At 40.2% G+C, this 21,612-nt stretch overlaps 2 protein-coding genes across 5 annotated transcripts; both read left to right on the forward strand.

Annotated features, from left to right (window-relative positions):
* Nucleotides 1–2,748: 2,748 nt before the first annotated feature.
* LOC106960266 (extracellular serine/threonine protein kinase FAM20C-like) lies at nt 2,749–12,193 on the forward strand. Of its 2 annotated transcripts, none has more exons than XM_015053269.1 (11): nt 2,749–3,535; nt 4,791–5,312; nt 5,838–6,016; nt 8,465–8,543; nt 8,664–8,756; nt 9,491–9,606; nt 9,734–9,914; nt 10,941–11,050; nt 11,145–11,219; nt 11,334–11,393; nt 11,914–12,002. In XM_015053269.1, the coding sequence occupies exons 2-10, from the start codon at nt 4,792–4,794 to the stop codon at nt 11,369–11,371; spliced, it is 1,392 nt and encodes a 463-aa protein (XP_014908755.1). In that variant the 5' UTR covers nt 2,749–3,535; nt 4,791; the 3' UTR covers nt 11,372–11,393; nt 11,914–12,002. The 2 variants fall into 2 exon arrangements, with proteins under 2 accessions (XP_014908755.1, XP_014908754.1); XM_015053268.1 differs by having other exon boundaries at nt 2,752–3,535; nt 11,145–11,226; nt 11,914–12,193.
* A 106-nt stretch (nt 12,194–12,299) lies between these two features.
* On the forward strand, nt 12,300–21,541 carry LOC106960265 (nuclear body protein SP140-like). 3 transcript variants are annotated; one of them, XM_015053267.1, is made up of 16 exons: nt 12,300–13,837; nt 14,866–15,040; nt 15,173–15,394; nt 15,862–15,978; nt 16,054–16,187; nt 16,273–16,317; nt 16,395–16,434; nt 16,517–16,573; nt 16,653–16,772; nt 16,874–17,013; nt 18,557–18,625; nt 18,714–18,848; nt 19,982–20,095; nt 20,198–20,272; nt 20,447–20,590; nt 21,072–21,541. In XM_015053267.1, exons 1-16 carry the CDS (start codon nt 13,694–13,696, stop codon nt 21,156–21,158), a joined length of 1,818 nt encoding a protein of 605 aa, XP_014908753.1. In that variant the 5' UTR covers nt 12,300–13,693; the 3' UTR covers nt 21,159–21,541. The 3 variants fall into 3 exon arrangements, with proteins under 3 accessions (XP_014908753.1, XP_014908751.1, XP_014908752.1); XM_015053265.1 differs by having other exon boundaries at nt 18,714–18,847; nt 19,978–20,095; XM_015053266.1 differs by having other exon boundaries at nt 18,714–18,847; nt 19,978–20,095; nt 21,075–21,541.
* Nucleotides 21,542–21,612: the final 71 nt, after the last annotated feature.

The raw sequence follows: 21,612 nt of genomic DNA on the forward strand, positions 1-21,612 counted from the left end.
TCAAAGCTTTTGAAGGATGTTTTCGCCGTTTGAATGGGAGCACTCAGCGAACGCTTCCTGCGTGGGGAGAATAGGAAGAAGGCCGTGAGAATGAGAGAGGTTGTGATGAGAGAAAAGAGGCGCCACTTTGCGATATGATTCACTGACAACCTGCAATCAGATCTGAGTTTTCACAAAATGAACCCGTCTGATGTGGAGTCCTCGTTTTGGATGATCACAAGAAAATGCTGCCGGTTAGTGGTTGCTGACCAGAAATTGATGGATTTTATGAGAAATCTGGTCAATTAGGCAACAGAAAAATCGATTAAAGGGTAAATTTGATTTTTTTTTTTATTGGCAAAATGAATTAACTCTTACTGCTTTTTTTGAAAGTTATTCAAATAAGTAGCAGCTTAGCCAACTGAATATTTCAATGTGAGCCATGGCTACACGCTCCGAAACCTTTGGTGAAAATAAGCAGTCAATTTGTGTATACATTTCTTACCTAATTATTTCAAAGTGAGTGGGACTCCTTTGTGTAACGTGTGTAAGCCTAATTACATCTGAATTAACCCTTTCCCTTCTCTGTGGTCGTTTTGGTGCAACCTTATTGCAACGTGTGGTTTGTTTAAAGGGGCAGCATTATGCAAACTGACTTCTTTTTTAGGTTTTCATCATGCTAATTTTATTCCCTCTTCAGAAACATACCTGGAGTGTTGCTTTGGTTCGTTCATGCGTTTTTGAGAAATCATTTAATCACCCATGGCAACCATTCAGCTGAGCAAAATGCCAGTGTGGAGCCTTGGAGATGCCTTTTCCAAGTTTCCACAGAGCAACCCTCCTCCGCGACTCCCTCACTCGGCTCCTTCAGACTAGCCAGCAGCAATTAGCAAACACCTGGTGGAGCTGAGCATGTCCTGAGCTCGTTATAGCAGCTACTTCTCAGTGCGACGCTGGTAAAAACATCGCTAAAGGGTTAATAGAGGAGCCATGTTGTGATGTCAAATTTATTTTTACTCAAATTTGGTAAGTACATCAATTTTATAATACCTGAAGGAAACACAGTTACTGGATTGTGCTATTAGATAGCACTATGTGACTGGAAGATGGACAATACTGCCCCTTTAAAGGAACCCAGCATGCATATGGTCATTGTGACGATGGATGCCTCTGTGTAAAAACGTACTGCAGGACATCGACATGCTGACTGGACGAAAGCAACATTAGGTTTGGTGTTATGCGATAAAAGTAAAAGTTTGTTTGGGAGGTAAAATATTTTAGCTCAAAGATTGCTTGATGTGCACAAATTTTCACATATTTTTAAAATCTGTATCACAAAAAAAGAAAAAAAAATCTATGAAACCACTCTGCCCCAGTGACTCAATATTTTTTTTATTTAGCAGAGCAAAAACACGATCATTAATACTGCATTACTTGTAATAGATTTACAAGGCTATGTTTATTTAGAGCATTTTCTCAAATTAATTCTTCCGTTTACGTTATTAACGATATTTAAAAGATATCTGCATGTGTTACCCTCTGCTTGTTCATACAAGCTTGAGAAACAGCAATGAAAACCACTGGGATCTGCTGTAACACATTAAAACAACCCCAAAAACATGATGTGCAAAATCCAAACAATTTAATTAGCAACAGACTATTACATATTATTTTCATTGCCAGAAAAAAAAAAAGAAATAAAACAGTGAAGGTCGTGGAAAAAAATGCCTTAAAGTAGCAGCTGGAGATTTAAACTGATGGTTCGTTATAAAGGAGCTGTCGTTTCAAAAAAGTGATGGAGGGAGACTGTGTTCGGGGTATGAATATTTGATGTAATCTGAGCTTCTTTGGAATATTAATTCAGTAGCTTGTGTGCATATTTCTGTTTGTGAGCACCTGGAAACCCCTCACAGGTGAATTCAAGCCACTTCTTTTCCATTTTCATCCAGGTTTCAAGTGAGGCTTTTTGCATAATGAAGTTATTTGCATAAAAAAAAAAAGATGAAAAGAGGAATTTGAAGCAACAGAAAAGTAACAGAATGGTGTCACATCTCAAAGAGCTTTCAAGGTTTTGGGTTTTGAAACCCAGCCTGGTGTTCTTCTGCAGGGAGTTGGCGTGTTCTCCAGGACGGCGTGGGTTCCCTCTGTGTGTTCTGGCTTCCTCCCAAAGCTCAAAAATATGCATGTTAAGTTAATTTGTCTTTCTAAATGTGAGTGTATTCATGTGTGATCATTTGTCCTGTGATGGACGGCCAACCTGTCCCAGATGAGTCCGTCCACAGTCACAGGAGACAGAAACCCGTCTCCTGTGACTCTGTAAGAAAAGTGAGACCAACATCTGGGATTACTTCTGGTTTTCTATCAGCTACTTCAAGAAGCAGCATTGCGTGTTTTCCTGCTATTTTATAACACAATCATGTAACTACGTCACCTTCAGTTGTTATAAAAATGCTGGACATGTCAAATATGACTTAAAAGGAATTTTACTTTATAATTTAATGCCTTGAAATTGGGACTCTGCCTCTTTAAGAAGCTGCTGCTCTTTCTGAAACTCCGCCTTCAGGAAGTCATCAGAACATGGCTCCTCTATTAACCCTTTAAAAACGTTTTTAGCAGCTGATGCAATAGTTTCAGGTGTTTGCTAATTGCTGCTGGCTAGTCTGGAGGAGCTGAGTAGAATCAAGGCAACACTCCAGGTATGTTTCTGATGATAAAACATCATTATAAAATTATGTAAAACTAAAGAAAAATGTATTTTCCACAACACTGCCCCTTTTAATTTTAATTTATTTTATGTAGCGTTCAAGCAGTTAACAGTCATGATCAGTTGTCCTTACAAATTGAAGATGGTGTATGATTTTATCTTCTGACTCGATAATGGGATAAATCTCATTATTTCGTTGAGATGCAGTCATCAAATCAGATGCTAACTTCAGTGTTGTGTTTTCCTCCTTAAAAAGTGGAGGAGTTTACCACATTCATCATGGTTCAACATGTTTCCTATCACAACACTGAGCGGAAAAAAGATTACCATGACCTTTAGAAAGAGATGAAGAGGGAAAAAAATAAAGCAGGATTTAATTTTCTGATGCTTTTTAATTTGAATTTTTATGTTTTCTAGCTCAAAATATGCCATTTAAACCAATTTAATACCCACCAAAGAGGCTTGATAGCACATTATTTAATATAAGACTCATGTATTTTGTCTCAAAACGTGATGATTTGAGAAAATGAGAGCGTTGGCTATTACAGATTGATATCATGATACAGCCTCAACCTCTTCCTGTTCATATTAGCTGACCTGCATTGATCGGAGCGGTGTATCATCAGCGTTTGGCGCCGGGGTTTTTTTTGTGTGTGCTTTCTTTCCACCTAACCGAGGGTCACGCCGACACAAGTCACCGCGACCCGCCGTTCTCCTCTCTGCTGTTTGCTCTGCAGTGACCACACGATGACAAACAAACAATCGGCCTTCCTGGTGTGGCGCGGATCAAAGTGTAGCTCTGTCACACCGGGGGAATGAAGAGGAGAGAGGTGGACTTGAAGGGAAAGAAATGTAAGTTATTCCTCCTTTTTTTTTTAATTATTCGTCTCTGCGGCTTCTCACAGGAGATTCTGAAGGCTTGTTCAATAATGCATTGATTTTCTTTGTGAACTTTTCTCTCTTTGATTGGATGTAAATGACCTTTTCTTTATGACTTATATGAATATGGATGAAAGTGTGGATTCAGGAAAAAAAAAAGGTCGCCGCGCCTTGTCTGCTGGGTTTTAGATCCGTCCTCGGAGAACATATTGCAGGAGGACAAGGGAGACGAAAGGAATCGACCGGAAGGACAAAAATGTTACAATAATCCACTTTATTGTGTTGAGTAATCACTGCAGACCTGACACTAAAACTTTGAGCTGCTGTTTGGAAGCTAGCAAACTTTTTTTTTTAATAAGCGCTACCTTAAATTTACCAAATAGCACAAAATAAATCCTTTTAATCAAAAGCCTAACATTTTAAGTTTTTCTATGTTGTGTGATTTAAATAATTATAGAACATAGTTAAATAATTACACAAGTTTCTACTCAGAAAGATAAATGTCAACGTCTTAAGAGGGATTAGCAGAAAGGGTCCCTCAATGTCAAACTTCCAAGTTCTGGAATCTGAAGTTTCTCACCAACCCCAACCTCAAAATCCAACATGGCCGCCTTCATACATATCGCTAAAGTGTTTCAAAGTACAAAATTCAGAGATGCTTGTTTTGCTAGCAGCAGTTAGCTTAGCCATTGAGGGCCTCTAAGCAAATCTAATCGTCTCTGTGTTTGCCTGAAATCACAAACATCTCATCTGCTCTTCAGTTCCTTCAGATCGTTGAATGATGCGTCGCTTTTTGAAATCTTTTAGCCTGTTTTATCTGGTCCAGTGGGTTGAAGTCAGCTGATTTTGTTGGCAGCAGCCAATTCCTGGGCGTGGCTTGAAAGATTTTATTTCAGAAAAATGAGGAAGTTATAATTTTTTACGTAGAATTGGGGCGGCTCTGATAGCTTTTTATTTCTTACTAAATGAAGCCGTCATTCAGGAACTACATCTTTGTATTTACCCATACACATTTTTTTCGATTACCTGAACTATTTAAATGCAACAAATAAGTAGAAACAGAACAAATCTGTTGTTTTTTTTTGTTTTTTTTTTTTACAAAATTGTACTTCCAACAGTTAAACTTTGGTATAAATCAAATTGGTTTAATCTTAAATTAGATACTTAACACTTTTACTGGCTTCTCATGCGGACTTCCTGGTCTTTTTTTCCTCTTCCTTGCTCTCAGCATGGTGCATCTAAACCTGAGACATTCGACTCGCTCCATCTACCTGGGCCTGGCGTGTGTGTCCTTAACTCTCCACCTTCTTCTGGCCTTGTTTTGCCTCTCCGTCCTCCAGTCCGCCTGTGTCCTTCCCACTTCCTCCTCATCCTCCGTTCCAAGGATAGATCCAGTCTCGCACGCCTCCTCCTCCTCTTCTTCTGCTGCCTCAAATAAACAAGCCAACAGCCGCCAACACGGCGATGGTCACAAGCCCAGCGTCGGTGGCACGATTGACCACGCAGGGAACGACTCGTTCAGCGAGGATCTGGAGAAGGCGAAGAAACTAATCGGAGTTGGAAAAGTGAGCAAAAAGGAGAGCAGTCGCTCCAAGCTGGAGGAGCTGTTCAGACATCCTTTATACAACCTGCCACGCCCGAAACTGCAGGAAGACGATTGGCTGCTGAGGCTGAAAACAGATGCAGAGGCAGAGGAAACTGAACAGGAAGAAAAATCGAATCGAGACTCCGTCACTAGCGACAGCGACTGGTAGGGGAGATTAATCAGAAAAACACAAACCTGAAATCAGCAGCCTAGAAGGTCAAGCTTCTTCAAGAAGTCTTCATTTTCACTGTCTAAATGAAACCCAGATACACTAGGAAGTAAACTAGCTAGCAAAGTGTTTTTTTTTTATTTGCAAAACAACCTCAACCTCAAAAATGTTGAAAACCAAACTTCATTGTCCTTGAACTTTACAGTTATATCATTCACTGTGTTGATATGGCACAAGCCCACACTAACGTTTGTAGGTGCAATGAGAGAAAATGCAGCGTGACTCATTAGTATTACCCAGGCTGGTGACAGATAAAGAACTACAGCTATTGTGTTCCCTAAACGTGTTTTTACCAACAATTAAAACTATTAGAGACATTTAAAAAGACAAGCCATTTGACAAACATTCACGTTAGGTGTTAATGTAGCCATACCTTTTATGAAATTCCTTCCGCTGTTTTTTTATTGGCCAGCTCTGCTTTATGCCACTGTACGTACACTGGAACAAGTCTCGCTCTGCAGGCAAAGTGCCAGTGAAGAGGAAGGCTATGATAAAGTCACCTGGACCAGAGATGAGGAGACCCACCCTCCCTGGCTGAGGTTCCACCTGGGCATCTCTCGCTGGGAGCTGTACGACAGGAAAGACCTCAACCTGGCCCAGCTGACTCATTACTTGGCGACGCAGCGCATCCTGGGGGCCGGTGAGTAAATATGGCGACAGGTGAGAGAGCGGAAGTGGCACACGAGGATAAAATGTTGTTGTCGCTTCAGGTTTTAGTCTGATAACACAAGCGGGCTATCCTGGAGGCAGAAACGAGTATTCCCTGAATAAGTCAACACTTTATAAATTCTTTTAAGGAACATATCCACACATTCACACATAAAAACGCAGAAGATAGAGGAAAATCAAATGGCAACGCTTGCCTGCGCAGTGGGACGTACCAGAACAAGCCCAGGAGGGTCTCAGATAAGAAGAGGGTTAAAAAGCAAACAGCGAGGAGGCGAGTCGGGCGGTAATTGAGTTCCTGGAGGTCAGTGAAGAGCCGACTGCAGCCTCCGACAGAGACCGTAATGTATTATTAAATCCAAACAAGCAAACGGTGCAGAGAAAAACATCGCTTCATCATCATAACTTCTTTATTTGTTTGTTGTCGTGCGGTTACAAAACTTATATTTTACTTATTCAACACCACTGAAAGCACACACAGTAACAGAATCTTTCACAAATGCTTTCTGCATACAGGATACAAGCTTAGAAGTCAACGTTTAGCTCTGATTGGTGCAGACAGAACATGTAGCTCTCATCGGAGTAAGCTAATGAAAGTTCAATACACAAATGATATATTTAGTTTGCGTGTTTCTGCTAGAAAAGATCACAAAAACGCCCCAAAAATGATTTTAAATATAGAAAACTTTGTACCACTGAGGAACAGTAGCTGCGTTTCCATTACAAATGTGTACAAAACTTTGTCAACATTCTGATAATATATTAAAAAAACACACAATTTCGCATCTGCAATGTTTCCATTAAATAAGAGACGCATTTGAAATCCCATGTGAATTGTTCACGGCATCTATTGTAAAAAAAAAAAAGTGCGGATGCGTCATCCTCCTCTTCCCCCTTCCTGTCGTCTTCTTCGTCTTTTCCGCCAGTAGTAAACATATGGGGTTATTGATGACGACTTGTGTGACGCGAAAAAAACAAGTATTTCTAATTTTGTGAAACTAGAAATACTTGACAAAATATCGATACGTTCGAAAAACCACCTTGTCCTAGCACAAAAACATTTCAGCAAAAAACATGAATTTTTAAAATCCAACAAATTTATTTTTACAGTTCCAATTCGCACAATTGTATGGTATGTGGAGACGCAGCTGGTGAGGTACTTTCTTTTAGCTGTGATAAGAAGCTTCTGATGTTGCTCATTCAGGAATGGCTTAAATCAAGTAATGGGACAATTGTAACACATTTCCTTGTTAGTGTCTGACTGAAGCTCTGATTCCAGAACACTTGAACGGGCTTTTTCTTCCACTTAACTTTCCATCGATATGCTTGGTTACAGCAACCGGTTTCCTTAGCAATAACGTTTTGTGGCTTTGCCTTCCTGTGGCTGGTGCCACTGAATAACTGTCAAGTCAGCAGTGTTGTTCATTTCTGTATTTTTTTTATTCTGTTTCAGTCTTATGCCATATCAAAATCTTAAGAATCTGAATTTTAAATTTTAATCATAAAATCAGCAGAAACGACTGCTTGAACGACATCACTCTGTGTTTAACGAAACCATATAATGTCTGAGTATCAGTTTTTCACTTCAGTCATTGAACTGAGTTCACTTCTTATTTGACAAACTTATTCGATGAAGACATCCATAGTTTCTCATTTGGAGTCTGCACTGGCGTCAGCACGCTGCAGAATAAATAATGTACTGAGATGTAATGTTGTTATTGATTTTCCAGTGCAGATTAAGCTCAAATCTCTGCGACAGGCTTTTTTTTCTCCCTTCAGCGTGACAATCCGGTTTTCCATGTTTAACTTCTCAATCACCAAAGTATCTATTTAAATACATTTAAATGAGATTTTGTTTGTGCAACCTGACGAAACCAAACTTACAGTTCATAAAAACTCAATTTATTCTGAAACCTGAGCATCCGGTTAGTAACTTGATGACAAAAAAGTGACACGTCTGAATTGTATTTACACTGATGAGTGCATTTTCCGAAGCTTGAAGGAAGCTGATTTGGGTGAAAAAAAAAAAAAAATTATGAAAATGATTTTTAAATCCCTGCAGAGAAAAAACTGCTTCAGTGCAGCCATATTTTAAAGGCTCCACATTAATAACATGCACTATTAAATCCTACTGTGTGAATTAAGTCATTGTATCAGTTTCATCAGTTTATCCAAATCTGTCTGCAGTGTGAAAATAGACGCTGAGCAGCAGCTCAGTTATGTAATATGCCACCATGTGGAGAAACAGACACATTGCGCCTCTCAGCTACAACCCAGGCTGTTCTTCCCTCAACAACACTAATCTCGTCTTTAATGTGCGTAGCATGTACCTTACTGTGGCACGAAAGCAGGGATGAAAGACGACACCCTCTGTATTTTATAATTTATACGCCACTGTAACCGTTTGATGTTTGTTTTTAAGTTCAAAAGAAAGGAGGCACCCAGCTGAAGCTGCTCGTATCGTTCCCAAACTACGGCCAGGCTCTGCTCAAACCCATGAGGTAAGACACGATGTTCTGACTGAAACCTCTGAGGCTCACACAGCCACAGGTGGTTCATATTTTATTAAAGAAAAAAGCAACATACAGTTGTGTGTGTGTGTGTGTTTTCGTTGCCCACAGACAATCCAGGGACGCTGAGACGGATGAAAACCTGTTTTATTTCTCCGACTTTGAGCGACACAACGCAGAGATCGCTGCCTTCCATCTCGACAGGTACGAATGATCAGTGTACGAAAAGTTTTAGTTGGAGCCCTCACTGCATTTATTGCCACTGAATGAAAACGAGTGTGCCTTTGCTGTTCTATATATATGATTAAAATCTATGCTAGGAAATAATTGTTTGCTATTTACTCTCAATCCAATCATCGTCAGCTCTAAAATTTCCTTTCATGCATATGCAACTGAAGCACTCTTTGAATTTGTGTACACATTTAGGAGCTTTTAATTAGTAATACACAATAAATGATAAAAATGACATGTCACAGTGGTCGGTTTCAAAATGGAAAAGGCTGAAGAACATGCAGCATAGCATAAGTAAAGCAGTGATTGTTGGGCCGTACGAGTCAGAAAGTAGTTTTCAACAGTGAGTGTGACAAACGATGCTTTATGTCAGGCTGACTGGTTAGCCTCTTTTGGAAAATGAGTAACATTACTTGAAGACGATAAGCTGAATGAGCAGGAACGAGATTTATTTTCACAATAAGAACAGACATCTGAAAGCTAACAGACCTGCGATCAGATCTAAGCAGAAGCCGATGAAATGATTGGAAGAAAGTAGGTTATGCAGCCTGTCAACAAACCCGCCAAGGTGATGAGTGATGGCTCAATGCCACAGACTTTAGCTGTTTTACTGTTATATATAACTCTGCTTACGAAAATACATACACTATTTCTGTTTGTAAGGGATTTGTTTCATGCTATGTAACATTTTCCCTTCAACGTCTCAGAGTGCTGGGCTTTAACAGAATCCCCCCGGTGGTCGGTCGACTTATCAACGTCACCACACAGATCAGAGAGGTCACCACTGACGAGAGGCTCTCCAGGACCTTCTTCACCTCCCCAGGTATGTGAGGCAACACACGCGCACACCTCCGGATCTGCCGGAGCGCAGACATCTAATACGTGCTGCTCTTTCATGGAATCCCAGTCTGCTTTTTCCTGCCATCGCTGCGTCTTTCCTCTCGTTTCAGCCGGAAACGTGTGTTTCTACGGTAAGTGCGAGTACTACTGCTCAGTGGAGCACCCGGTATGTGGCCGGCCTCACGCGCTGGAGGTGTCCCTCGCTACCATGCTGCCCGACCTCAGCCTGGCTCCCCGCAGATCCTGGAGGTCACCGTGGAGACGGTCCTACAGCCGCACAAAGCTGGCACAGTAGGTAGCCTCTTATTTAGCGAAGAATAGCATTTGCTTGCAGAAGTATTTGCTGCTCTTCAACTCTTCCATATCTTGTCAAATTTTGACCCAAAGGAGCGCCTAACTAGGAAGTCGGTGGCTTTCGAAACGTCTCCCAACAAAAATCATAAATGAATGGAGTCCATTTGTTTTTAGCTTTCCTGAGTCAACACATTTTAGAACGAAGTTGGACTGTAATTCCAGCTATGAATCACATACATGTGCTTCTATTTCACCGTTTTGCACTATTGCAAGCTAAACTCCGAATAAAACACATTGAGGCTTGTGGTTTGAACACGACAAAATGTGCAAAAGTTCAAGGTGGATGAATATTTTTGTAAGGAATATCAATCAGACCCTGCTGCTGACACACCTCACTTCTTGCTTTACTTTAGAAGCTTTATTGCAAATTCTCTTACACCCCTTAACTCTTTTAAAGTTGTTGTATTTTTTTTGCATGCACATACTCATTGAAAAAGCAGCATGGCAGAAACATTACCGTTGCCATCCTGTCTCATCGTCTAAAGTACCATGAGTTTGCACTGACCTCCAGTGGTGAGAGAGAAAACTGCAAGGACTAGTATTTTTTATGCATTTGTGTCCAGTCCTATCCTGCAACTTTAGCATGCAGCCAATCCTGATCCAAATATCTGAAAATGACATCATCATGCTATTAAGTTTTAAAAATGCCTTTTAGCAAGTTGTCCATTTGACTCAGGTGTGTTGGAGCAGAGATACATCTATACGCCGCAGGATGGTGGTTCTTATAAAAGGTTTATGATGACAGTTTTCTACTATTAAAACCAATAGCTGGAGGTGCTGTGGTGGCGCAGGGGCAAAGCACAACCCATGTATTGTGGCCTTGGTTCTGAGAATACACACGATGTTAAAATCTGTAATTTTATTTGTACAGAATAATACTACGAACATGGCAGCAAAGTCAGTATTTATGCTCTTTTGTAAATTATACAAATGTGTAAATTGCCGTTTACTTTTTGTCCCCAGCTGGGAAAAGGACGCTGCTTACTGTGACACCGTGAAGGAGACGCCTCCGTACAACCGCGGCACCAGACTGGTGGATCTCATCGACATGGCTGTGCTGGACTTCCTCATGAGTCCGTTCATGTTTTCAACACCAAACATGGAAAAACTATCAACAGAACTCAGTGAGAAAAATAAAGCATTATTACTGGTTATTTTCTTTGCTAGGCAACATGGACCGACATCACTACGAGACGTTTGAGGAATTTGGCAACGAGACTTTCCTCCTTCACCTGGACAACGGTCGGGCGTAAGATGATTTAAAATGAACACCATTGTTTTTTAATGGTTCATTTTATTTGTTATTAATTGATGCATCTGTGTTGCCTCTAAAAGCAGTTTTTAATAATTATCTAGATTTGGGCGACATTCTCAGGACGAGCCGTCTATTTTAGCTCCTTTGGTGCAGTGTTGCAGGTAAATCCAATAAAAAAAATTTTAAAAAAGGGAAAATTGAAGAACAAAATCTGCAGTGCTGTGAAATGTATTTGGAGAATATTAATCAGAGGTTTCTTCTTTTTTTGTAACAGCTATATTATTCAAAATCATACCAAAAACTTTGAGTTATCTGTGATTGGCTACACTTAGCTCAGCCACACGTTACTGCCTCTTCTCCAGAATAAAACAGTTACTTCACTAGAACCCGTCTGACAGCAGGAAGTAGGGTAAAAGTAAACCAATGAGAAAGAAGCTGAACTTTTTGGAAGGTGTGCGTAAAACACAGCATAACGAAATTAAACTAATTGAAATCATCTCTTTGTATTTAATCAAGTTAAATTTGATGATAAAGTTTGTTCTGAAAGATCTCGGTGTGATAAAAAACAGGGAAAACAACAGAAGTCTGTAAGGGAGCAAATACTTTTCACAACGCTGCATCTTACTGAAAATCTCAGAACTTTGAGTCGATTTTTCTCCACCTTCTGCTCCTTTTCCGTAGAATCCGTCGCTCCACCCTCCTCCGCCTGAGGCTCTTGTCCCGTCCTGACTTTCGTCTGAGTGATGTCATGCGGGAGTCGTTGGCCCAGGATCCGCTCACAGCCGTGGCCCCCCTCCTCTCCGAGCCACACCTGTCTGCTTTGGATCGACGCCTAGCAACCGTTTTGGCGGCCGTTCAGTCTTGCCAGGACAGGAACGAGGATGTCGTTTATAACGATTTGGATGAACACGACGATCAACAGCTTGGGGAAAATCCGTGACAATAAATTATATATTTTCTATATTTAGCATGTGCGTCCCATATTTTGTCCCCGGTTTTGTAATTTAGCAGGTTGCGTTTCAAACTGTCAGAGAAACTCTCTGAGGTCCTTTTCCTTTGATGCTCTGACGACAGCGTCCTTATGGGCCCAATTAGTCCTACCACTTTAAATATTTACATGAATAATTAAGAGATAATAATGAAACGACGACTGAACTAAAAACATTCATTTAACAAATCAACAAGAATTCCAATTATTCGTCATTTAAGCTGATTTGTTCACTGCCGTCCTCAAATGACAATCCTGTTATGCTCAAAAATCTTTAAAAGTGTTTTTAGCTGAGCACACTCACCAGCAACTTTATTAGGTAAATCATAATATTACTGGTTCTTTTTCCGTCATGCTAGAGGTTCAACAAGATGTTTGAAACATTATTTGAATGTCTATACGACCTTTAATACCTCAGTAAATAAAGCTAGCCCACTTGAGAAATTGTTTTTACACCTATAAATTAGCACATCACAACCAGTTTTTCTGTTTGTTATGCTATTTTGTTAATATTTAAGAAAACAAACTCCAACGTTTACATCGATCTGGTGACATCACATGAAGCGTCATAGTTATGTTGTATGCATCGCTCTTGTTTTGTTTTTTTTCCTGAAAATTAGCTGATTTTTGCTAACTGGTTAGCAAAGAAAAATCACACAGTTAATGGCTAAAATAATTCAGAACAAGTGGTCACAAATAAGCCAATTGTAGCAGAATAAAACTATTTTTCTGTTTTAAAACGATAAACTCAAGGCACGCTGTGGAAAATCAAAGGTTGACATTTGTGCCTCTTGTGATGTCATCAACTCCCCCCACACAGAAAGCAGGAAAAAGTTTTTCTATTCCTGCACTTTTCGTGAAATCAAGCAGACATTTATACTTAATTTAAAACCCTGTGTTTTATTCTTACTTGTTCATTTGTTACAAGAGAAAAGAAAAACAGAATAGTTTTCTTTAAAATCTCATTTCACATTTTCTCAGCCAGACAGTAAGGCACTCGTTTTATTAATTAAATTACAATTTATTAATTCTCTCAGTATTTTTTTTTTTCCAAATTAATGTCGCTCTCTCGGGTTATTTTGTTGTTACGGGTGAAATCTTTCGTCTCCAAAACCACTAAATTACATCAACGGCGCAAAATCTTTTACTTTGATTTGATCTCACCAAATGTTGTCAAGACAACATTTCGCGATAAACCTGAAACTACTTTCATTTTCGAAACGTCACCGGAGGAGGAACAACGGAGGTTTTTGTGGGAAGCTCCACCACGAAGACTTTAGAAGTGCTTCCGCTCCGGACGCTTCTTGCATATTTTTAAGAAGAAGTGCTTCTCTTCATGTACCTGAGTTGTTTCTGTGCTTGTTTAAGCTGCGGAACAGCAGGAAGCGTGGATAGTTTTTTTGTGTTTTGTTTTGTTTTGTTACATTTAGCCACAGAGAAACTCTGTTTGCAGGGCCTGTACGCTGACCAGTGATGGACCCGCTGGATTTCCTGGAGCCCGCTGAGCTGCTCACGTTTTTCCACTGTCGTAAAACAGAAATGTCCTGCATGGAAAACCCGCTGATCTTCCTGAACCAGCTCAGGGACCACAACCTGATACCGGAAGACAAATACAAGGTAAAGTTTTCAAGCGTCGTGTGTTGTGGTGTGAGCGGGGCAGGACACGCCCACCGCTCCAAAGCGGATCGTGTGTGTGTGCGCGCGGGAAATAAACACGGACTCTGTTTCGTGGGCCGTTTTATCCAAATAAGCTGGGTCACAGCTGATCGAGTGAACAATCTGAATGCCACCAGTCCACTTACTCTTCGGTCTCCAGCCTCTAGTTGTCAATTTGGATGTAAATAGTTGCTTCTTTTAGTAAACTTGCGGCTTATTTTTATTGCACAACTGAAGTGAAGTTTATTGGTAGTTTACGGGCTCAGGTGACGGAGCAGGTAGGTCGCGGCTCGGAGGGTTACGGGTTCGAACCCCGTTCCCTCCCCGGGACAAACTGGGGAAGGACATCCGGCGTAACCCATGGCAACCGAAATGGATACTTACAAAGTGACAGGATACTTACAAATTTGTAAAAAATAAACAAACATTACTAAAAACTATATTTAAAATCTGCTTACTGTCACATAGACAATACATGTGTGTAATTTTTAAAATGTCGCTTGAATTACAAAGTCATACTGTCATGATGTGAGGTGGTGAGGGAGGACACAGGCAGACCCAGGTTGAAGTGATGGTTACTTAATGATAAATATCCACGGGACAGAACAACTGGGAGCACAACGAACATTACACGACAAGGATCGACCAGAAACAAAGAAACGAGACACAGCTGGGAACAAACAGGGAAGACAGAGACTCACAGGGGAACAGACTAATGAACACAGAAAAACGTCAAAATAAATACACAGAAAACACAGATCACCACACATACCAACTTTCCTATCTTTCAATTGAATTAATTCATCTTGTTTCTCTGATGTTTCTTCAGAGAAACTTCTAATAACAACCAGTATAACTTGGTCCTTAAAATGCTAAACAAATCCATATTTTTTATAAACCTGAAGTGACAAATGACAACCATATTTTTTTTGCCATTTTGCTGACGATGTAGTACTGATTTCTCTCGATGTCTCTTGGTCTGTGTCTAGATAACGATCCGGATGAAAAGTAAAGATAAAATTAGGAGAGCTGTTTATGAAATCTTAGACTGCCTTGAGAAAGAGAACTCGGAGCACATCCCGCTGTTCTGGAGATGTGTCTTCAAAGACGTCATCATGAACCAGTACCCCACCCTGAAGCTGCTGCACAATAGCCTCATGGACGGTAAAAATGTCTTATATTGAACATCGTTATCACTTGCTTTTATTTATTCAGCTCCTGTGTTGGAAGAAAAAAGTCATTCCCTCTCATTGTTTGTTGGTTTCCACAAGTTATTCGTAAATTCTCTGCTTTAAGGCTCTTTCCACTTTGACCCAAAACTACCTGAAAGGAGGGAAAGCGAAGAGAGCGACGAAAGGGGAAGCTCGAAGGTTTCCGATGGCGAGGAGAAGGAAACGAAGAGCGCCAAAAAGAAGAGGAAGCACAGAAGCGGGAGCAGCGAAGGCGACGATGAGCAGTCGGGCTCGTCGGCAAAACAGACTCCAAGTCAGAAGAAAAAGGTCAAGAAAATACATTTCTGTAAGTCACCTCTCTGGAAGTTGCAACTTTTTTCATTACTCATATTTTCTTTTTCCACACTTATGAAGACTTTGAAAATACTGAAATCAAATTCCAGACTTTTCCAGACTGCAAAGTAATTTTTAATAAGTCACAAAGTGTCAGCGGTGCAAATAAGCAGCTTTCTTTTTGTGGCAGCCATGTTTAATGTTAACTCAGGGGGTCTTTCCCAACTATTTGATTATTCCGACTGACGGTAAGCAGTAATTCAGATTTTTTTAGTGGAACTCAAACGCTGCTGTTTGTCCACCTGCCGGCAGCGAGCTTTCACCCCTCTGTAAATGATCTATCGCTTTTGTAATTCATCGTTACCTACATATTTTTATGGCTATAGCTCCTCTGATTTTACATGTTGAATGTTTTTTATAGTCCGTGAAAGTTCCAGTTTGAAGATGAAAAATCCCAGTTTGTTAAATTTTTTTCCTCAGCGTCTCCAAGGAAAGGGGAGGCGGGTGAGATTTGGACCTGGCCAATCTATAAGACCCAGCTGCCTGTGACCTGTGGCGAGGTGGAGGGGACGCTCATACGAGACAAGCTGGCTAGAGGTCAGACTGCGTTCGTTCACCTGTTAGATCTCCAGGAGTCATTTACGTGAAAGAATCGAGTCGTTCTGTTTTCAGGTGAAAAGTGCATCCTGGTGGACAAAAAGCAGTTCACTCCGTCTGAATTTGAGAAGCTCGCAGGGAAAGGGAGCGCCAAGAACTGGAAATTGAGCATCCGATGCAAGGACACCCCTTTGGGAAAACTTATTAAGGTTTGCCAAAACGCCTCTTTGGAACTATGCATTTATTTGCGGTCCCTTATATCCATTCACTCACATGCTGTCGTTCCTTTGAAAGGACGGGCACCTGAAGGCAGCGGTCTACAAAAGAAGAATCAAACAGGTAAGAGCAAAACAACAACAACAAAGAAAGAAATCCGAATTATTTTTGACTCTCTCATCCACGACTTTAATTGCCAGGCCAGAAAATCCTTGTTTGCTGCCAGTCATTCAAACACAGGTACGTTATTTCAGAACCCACCGAGATTCATAATTACCATTTTCTGCTTTTTCACCTGAAAACCTTCATTTTTCACTGTCAGATGAAGAAGACAGTGAGGACGAAGAGGAAGCACAGTCTTTAACAGAGGAAACCTCAGGTGCCGGTTTCTACACAACACTAACAGACAACATAATAGCAGAGGAGGTGCTGATGTAATAAATATCATTTGCACAAAGGAGAAGAAACGGAAGAACAAGGCGAGTCGACTCAGGTGAACCTGGATCATTGCAAGACAAAGTTCAAAGTGACGTGTGGAGCTTTAACTGGGACTTTATACAAATTTCGATTCGCATCAGGTGACCACGACTCAGCCAACAAACAATAAGTGTTAAACTAAAACAATTCTGCTGTCAGACGTATGAAACATGTCTGTTATCTTTTATTCCCCACCCGCTAGGGAAATGTGGGAAAAGTATTCGCACCGAGTTGAGCTGGATGAGTCCGGAGGAGTTTGTGAACACAGCGTTAAACCAGAGAGACGCCGCCTGGCGGAAGGACATCTTGTACGAAGGGGAACCCCTCAGCGCTCTCATAGAGGTAGACATGACTCAGAAACCCATCATGATGACGTAGATTAGATTGTTATAACTGAAATATCGGATTTCGGGTTGCAAATCTAAACTCTAATCTGAAGTGCATTTGGTTAAACATTTTCAAACCTGTTGTGCGGACGTCCGAATCTGGACCAGTGAGCGTCGGGAGTTGGGGTGTTTTCGGATCTGCTGCATTTTGGATTAGCGCCCCGACTCTGTGACGTCCTACATTAACTTTTATAAGGACACAACAGGGACAAACCCAACCAAACTCAGACAGCTTATCAGAGAAAGAGGCTGGATAGAGTTGGGGACAAAGAAAGATGCACGCAGACTCAATACATGTTTAGCTAAAAGATGAGAAGAGCTGATTTACTCCATTGTGAGAGAATAAAATCAGCTCTCTGCCAGGGATTCCTCCTTTGTCTGAATAAAAGAGTAAATCCTGTCGTCACATTAATGAACCAGGCCAACAATCTGAACCAGTTCTACCAGTTTAGAAAGGCAATGGGTCAGACCTGTCCCCTTCTCACACCTCCACTCATCAGCCATTGACCAACACCTGGACCGAGCATCATACCACCCAACTCTCTTATACATTTAAATGTCTCTAGTAGAGAGCAGGATGTAAACAGACCATTTAAAGGCCTGAACCTCCACTGGGCCGCAGACCCAGACTCTGTTTCAGCTGATCGTCTGTCTCCAATGGGGGGCTTAAAACTTTTCACAGTTTTAACACCCCACTGATGACCGGTCATGTTCCAGTTTGCTTCAAGACATCAGCCAATGTCCCAGTCCTTAAAAAGACAACAGTTAAAGATTACAGAGGAGTCGCATCGACTTCTGAGGTCATGAAGTCTTGACTCATCTCAAAACCAGAGAGAAAACCAGATAGATGGCGATTTGTAGTTTGTCTCTGACAGTCAAAGCAGCAACACGCGATACTCCAATGCTGTGGCCTCTCTATGTACCTCAGGCTCTTCATCCAAAGTGTTGGATGAAGTATATGGATGAAAATTATTGACTGAAATTGAAATAAAGATGATGATTTAGAAACCACACATTTTCCTCAGGGTGCCACCCAAACTTACATTCAGACTCATCTTAGAACAGTTTCATGAAACAGCATCACTCAAACTGTGGCTTCACAGCAATTTGTGTGTGTTGTGTGTATATATACAGCTCTGGATATATCCAGAGCTGTATATTTATTGACAATCACAATGTCCTGTAATATTTTAAAATTTTCTCTTACTTTGTCTACATAAATGTGCATGTTCTTGCTTTTAAAATCCTAAAAATGTTGGTGATTCTGATTAGAAGCTTTGAATACTTATTCAAATTGGTGTGTGTGTTGTGAAGCTGGGAACAAAGCAGAATCAAGTTACGTTTGCCGCAGTTTGAGTGATGATGTTTCATGAAACTGTCCTAAGATGAGTCTGAATGTAAGTTTGGGTGATAACCGCAGGAAAATGTGCCGTTTCTAAATCAGAGGCCCTAAATTGTAAAAACAAAAGACTGAGAAGTTGTCTACTTTTCTCTTCCAGGCAAACGTCTTGATACTGCATTCATTGCTATGCAAATGCAAACGGTGCAAACCAAAAGATGAAGACCTGGTAAATGTGCTGCTTGTTCAGTTTTGCATTTAAAAAGCTGTAAAATCATGAAATTGAATTAAATTATGACATTAATCTGACTTTACAGGACGATGAGAAAAATGACGACGAGTGTTGCATCTGTAAAAGTGACGGGGAAGAGGACTTGGTGGAGTGTGATCAATGTCCGAGATCATTTCACCAGAACTGCCATCTGCCTCATATAGACGACACAACAGTGGAGTAAGAACTAAATTTGTCTGACAGTCAAATTTTGTTTAAAAAATAAGTCTTTGGAAACGAGACTTATTTTGTCTGGTCTGTTGGGTTTATTGTGAGGTTTTCTGCAGGCCCTAAGCAGTTTTGAGAATTAAGTTTGATTGTAATATTTTCCACATCTGGATAAGTACGGAGAAAAAAAGCATTTGTGGTTCCAGACTTTGTTTTTATTCCCTTGTAGAAAGGATAGGAATACATTTCTGAACGAGAAACTGTGTTTTACATTGATTTACAGTTAGAGGATGATCCTTGTCTTTGGTTTAGTACATTACCACCTGAGTTTTTGTCCCAGTTATTAGCTACATTTTTTTTTTTTGCATTTCAAAACTGACTACTAAATTCAATTCAATTCTTTATTGCTATGATATTTCATTCAGAGAAGTTTGTGAAAACCGTCTTCATTGCACTTTTCTGAAATATACCAGTTTTGACGCCATCGAAAAATTACATCATCCTCATGCAAAAAACGTTTCCGACAAATTTTTTCAAAACGGCTGTGTTTCCACTGAGAATTTATTTTTGTAATTTCAATTTGCTAATTTTATGATCAATGGAAATGCAGCTACGACAGTATGGGTAGAAAGTTATGTAAATTCTTCTAATATTTTGCAGCAGCGACGTAATAGAAAATCTTAACCTCATGCTGCGTCATGCAGACACTCTGTCTGCGCTGATGATGATTCACTCTCCTTCAAATGATTCGAACACAACATGATTTTTTTTTCCACAATAAACTTCATTTCCTCATGTTTACGCCCACAAAATTTTTTTTTAAATATGTGTAACCATATTGTTATGTTAGTAACAATATGTAGCTAGTAAGATAGCTACAATGTGCGTAACTGTAAACGCCTTCTTTATAAATCTATAACAGTAAAAATAATTATACAACTACCTGAAGTTAGAATTATTGCAGAATTTTGAGTCGGTAACTATCTTTAGTTTTGTCGTGCTACCACTCAAATCTGCCCAACATATCAACATTTATGCTGTCGTCGTTTTGAGTTTGAAGGAAGATGAATATTCCTGTAGTCCAGTGGAGAACAGATTCTGTCCCCTCAGAGTTAGTTTTGTTACATTTTTTTTTTTTTCAGGGACGACAACCAGTGGCTTTGCACATTCTGCGTCTTTAAGCTCACTGAGGAGTGCCGCTACCCCGACGAGCAGAGAACTGAAGCCGTCATGTCCCGTCAAATATCTCAACACCTGCTGGTGAGCATCTTTTTCTCTGCTCCAGTCCGAAAGTCTGTTCATATAAAAACCTGTCGCTCAGACGTCCTGCTGCAACTCATCTCTCTGTTCTCCCCTGGACAGGAATGCCAGTATCTCCTCCTCTATCTGTGCAACGCTGATGAGGAGCAGATATTTGCCACCAACCCAAGGCAGTATGTAAGTGACTTCTCACGTCCTTCTACATCAGCTAAATGGAACGTAAATAATTCAAAGTGCAGGAGCTATGTCTGCTCCCGTTGAAATCACAGTATTGTTTATCATATCACTACATTACATGAATTCTGTCGTCTTAAAATGATCGTGGATGCAGTTTGTCCTTGACTCCCACAGCTGGAAAATTACTGCAGTGTTATTAAGACTCCGATGTGGCTGGATAAGATCGCAGACAGACTTCAGAGGAACGAATACCAGACTGTTGGCGAGTTTGTGTCTGACGTTCAGCTCATTTTCACCAACTCTGCCACGTACAACAGGGTAAGAAAACGTTGGAGGCATTTAGCGCTTTCGTACAGAAAACCGCTCAATATCAAAGTAATGTTCTCTGACTTTTTCCAAGACATTTTGAATACATTAAAAAATTATTTCTGCAGAGGGGAAATCTTGCATCGTACCACACTATTCTATTCCATTTGAAGTTTTAGATTAAATTCACATTTATACTAAGTTAAAGTTGTGATTTCTTCAGATTCTGTTATCTAATTTCACAAGTTTTCAAAAAAAAAATTACTGCTAACTTATTAATGTAAGTTTAGTTTTAAGTTGGCAAAGCTCAACGTATTTAATAAGCTATCATGTTAATGTGCATAATTTGTATAATAATCAGTCTCAAAAAATCCTGAAGGAGGTAAATACAGATGTATATTTTTCTTCTTCATCAGTCATATTGTGTATTGCTCCTTCAAAGACCGTCCTCTTCTTATTGGTGAACTAACAACCTCTTGAATCTCTTTTACAGAACAACCCACAATACCTGAACATGGGCGAACACCTGAAGCATTTATTTGACAGAGAATTCAAGAAGGCCTTCAACATCCAGGATTAGACCACAGACTAACATACCACCACTCACAGACACTGGCTCTACATAAACAACATTTAAATGCTGTGCTGATAATAATTTGATGACGCTTCATCCAACCAGGATCATTTTTTTTCCTAATATTCTGTTTAACTAATGAAAGAAAATGTTAAAATACTACTGAATGTATGGCACACTCTTTGAAAACCATGCTGAACTGAAGCAGAGCAGATTCTCAGTCTGATGTTCTGTGGTTATCTTCATCATGAGAGTCTTAGAGTAAACTCAGAAAAGTCTCGTCCTGCATGATCGGGCCGAAGTTTTGAAATCTGTTCTCGTTCTCGAAGTTATGTGATGAAAATGGCGTCATTTTTGTTGTCAGCCTCATGTCATCCGCCCCTGCTTGTCACAACCCTCGTGGGGAAGTTTTTGGCCCCTCGTCAGGTGAAACTATTGACTGAATTGGTCAGAAATGCGT

The sequence above is a fragment of the Poecilia latipinna genome, unplaced genomic scaffold (assembly GCF_001443285.1).
Source record: "Poecilia latipinna isolate Pla-1442-1.1 unplaced genomic scaffold, P_latipinna-1.0 Scaffold1172, whole genome shotgun sequence".
NCBI lineage: Eukaryota > Metazoa > Chordata > Actinopteri > Cyprinodontiformes > Poeciliidae > Poecilia > Poecilia latipinna.

What these genes read in the sequence shown, in the direction of transcription:
- LOC106960266 (XM_015053268.1), top strand. Translation starts at nt 4,792, where the DNA reads ATGGTGCATCTAAACCTGAGACATTCGACTCGCTCCATCTACCTGGGC. An exon ending in GTCACTAGCGACAGCGACTG is followed by an intron (nt 5,313 to 5,837) that starts GTAGGGGAGATT and finishes CTCGCTCTGCAG; the next exon opens with GCAAAGTGCCAGTGAAGAGG. An exon ending in GCTCTGCTCAAACCCATGAG is followed by an intron (nt 8,544 to 8,663) that starts GTAAGACACGAT and finishes CGTTGCCCACAG; the next exon opens with ACAATCCAGGGACGCTGAGA.
- LOC106960265 (XM_015053265.1), top strand. Translation starts at nt 13,694, where the DNA reads ATGGACCCGCTGGATTTCCTGGAGCCCGCTGAGCTGCTCACGTTTTTC. An exon ending in TTTAACAGAGGAAACCTCAG is followed by an intron (nt 16,574 to 16,652) that starts GTGCCGGTTTCT and finishes ATTTGCACAAAG; the next exon opens with GAGAAGAAACGGAAGAACAA. An exon ending in CCCTCAGCGCTCTCATAGAG is followed by an intron (nt 17,014 to 18,556) that starts GTAGACATGACT and finishes TTTCTCTTCCAG; the next exon opens with GCAAACGTCTTGATACTGCA.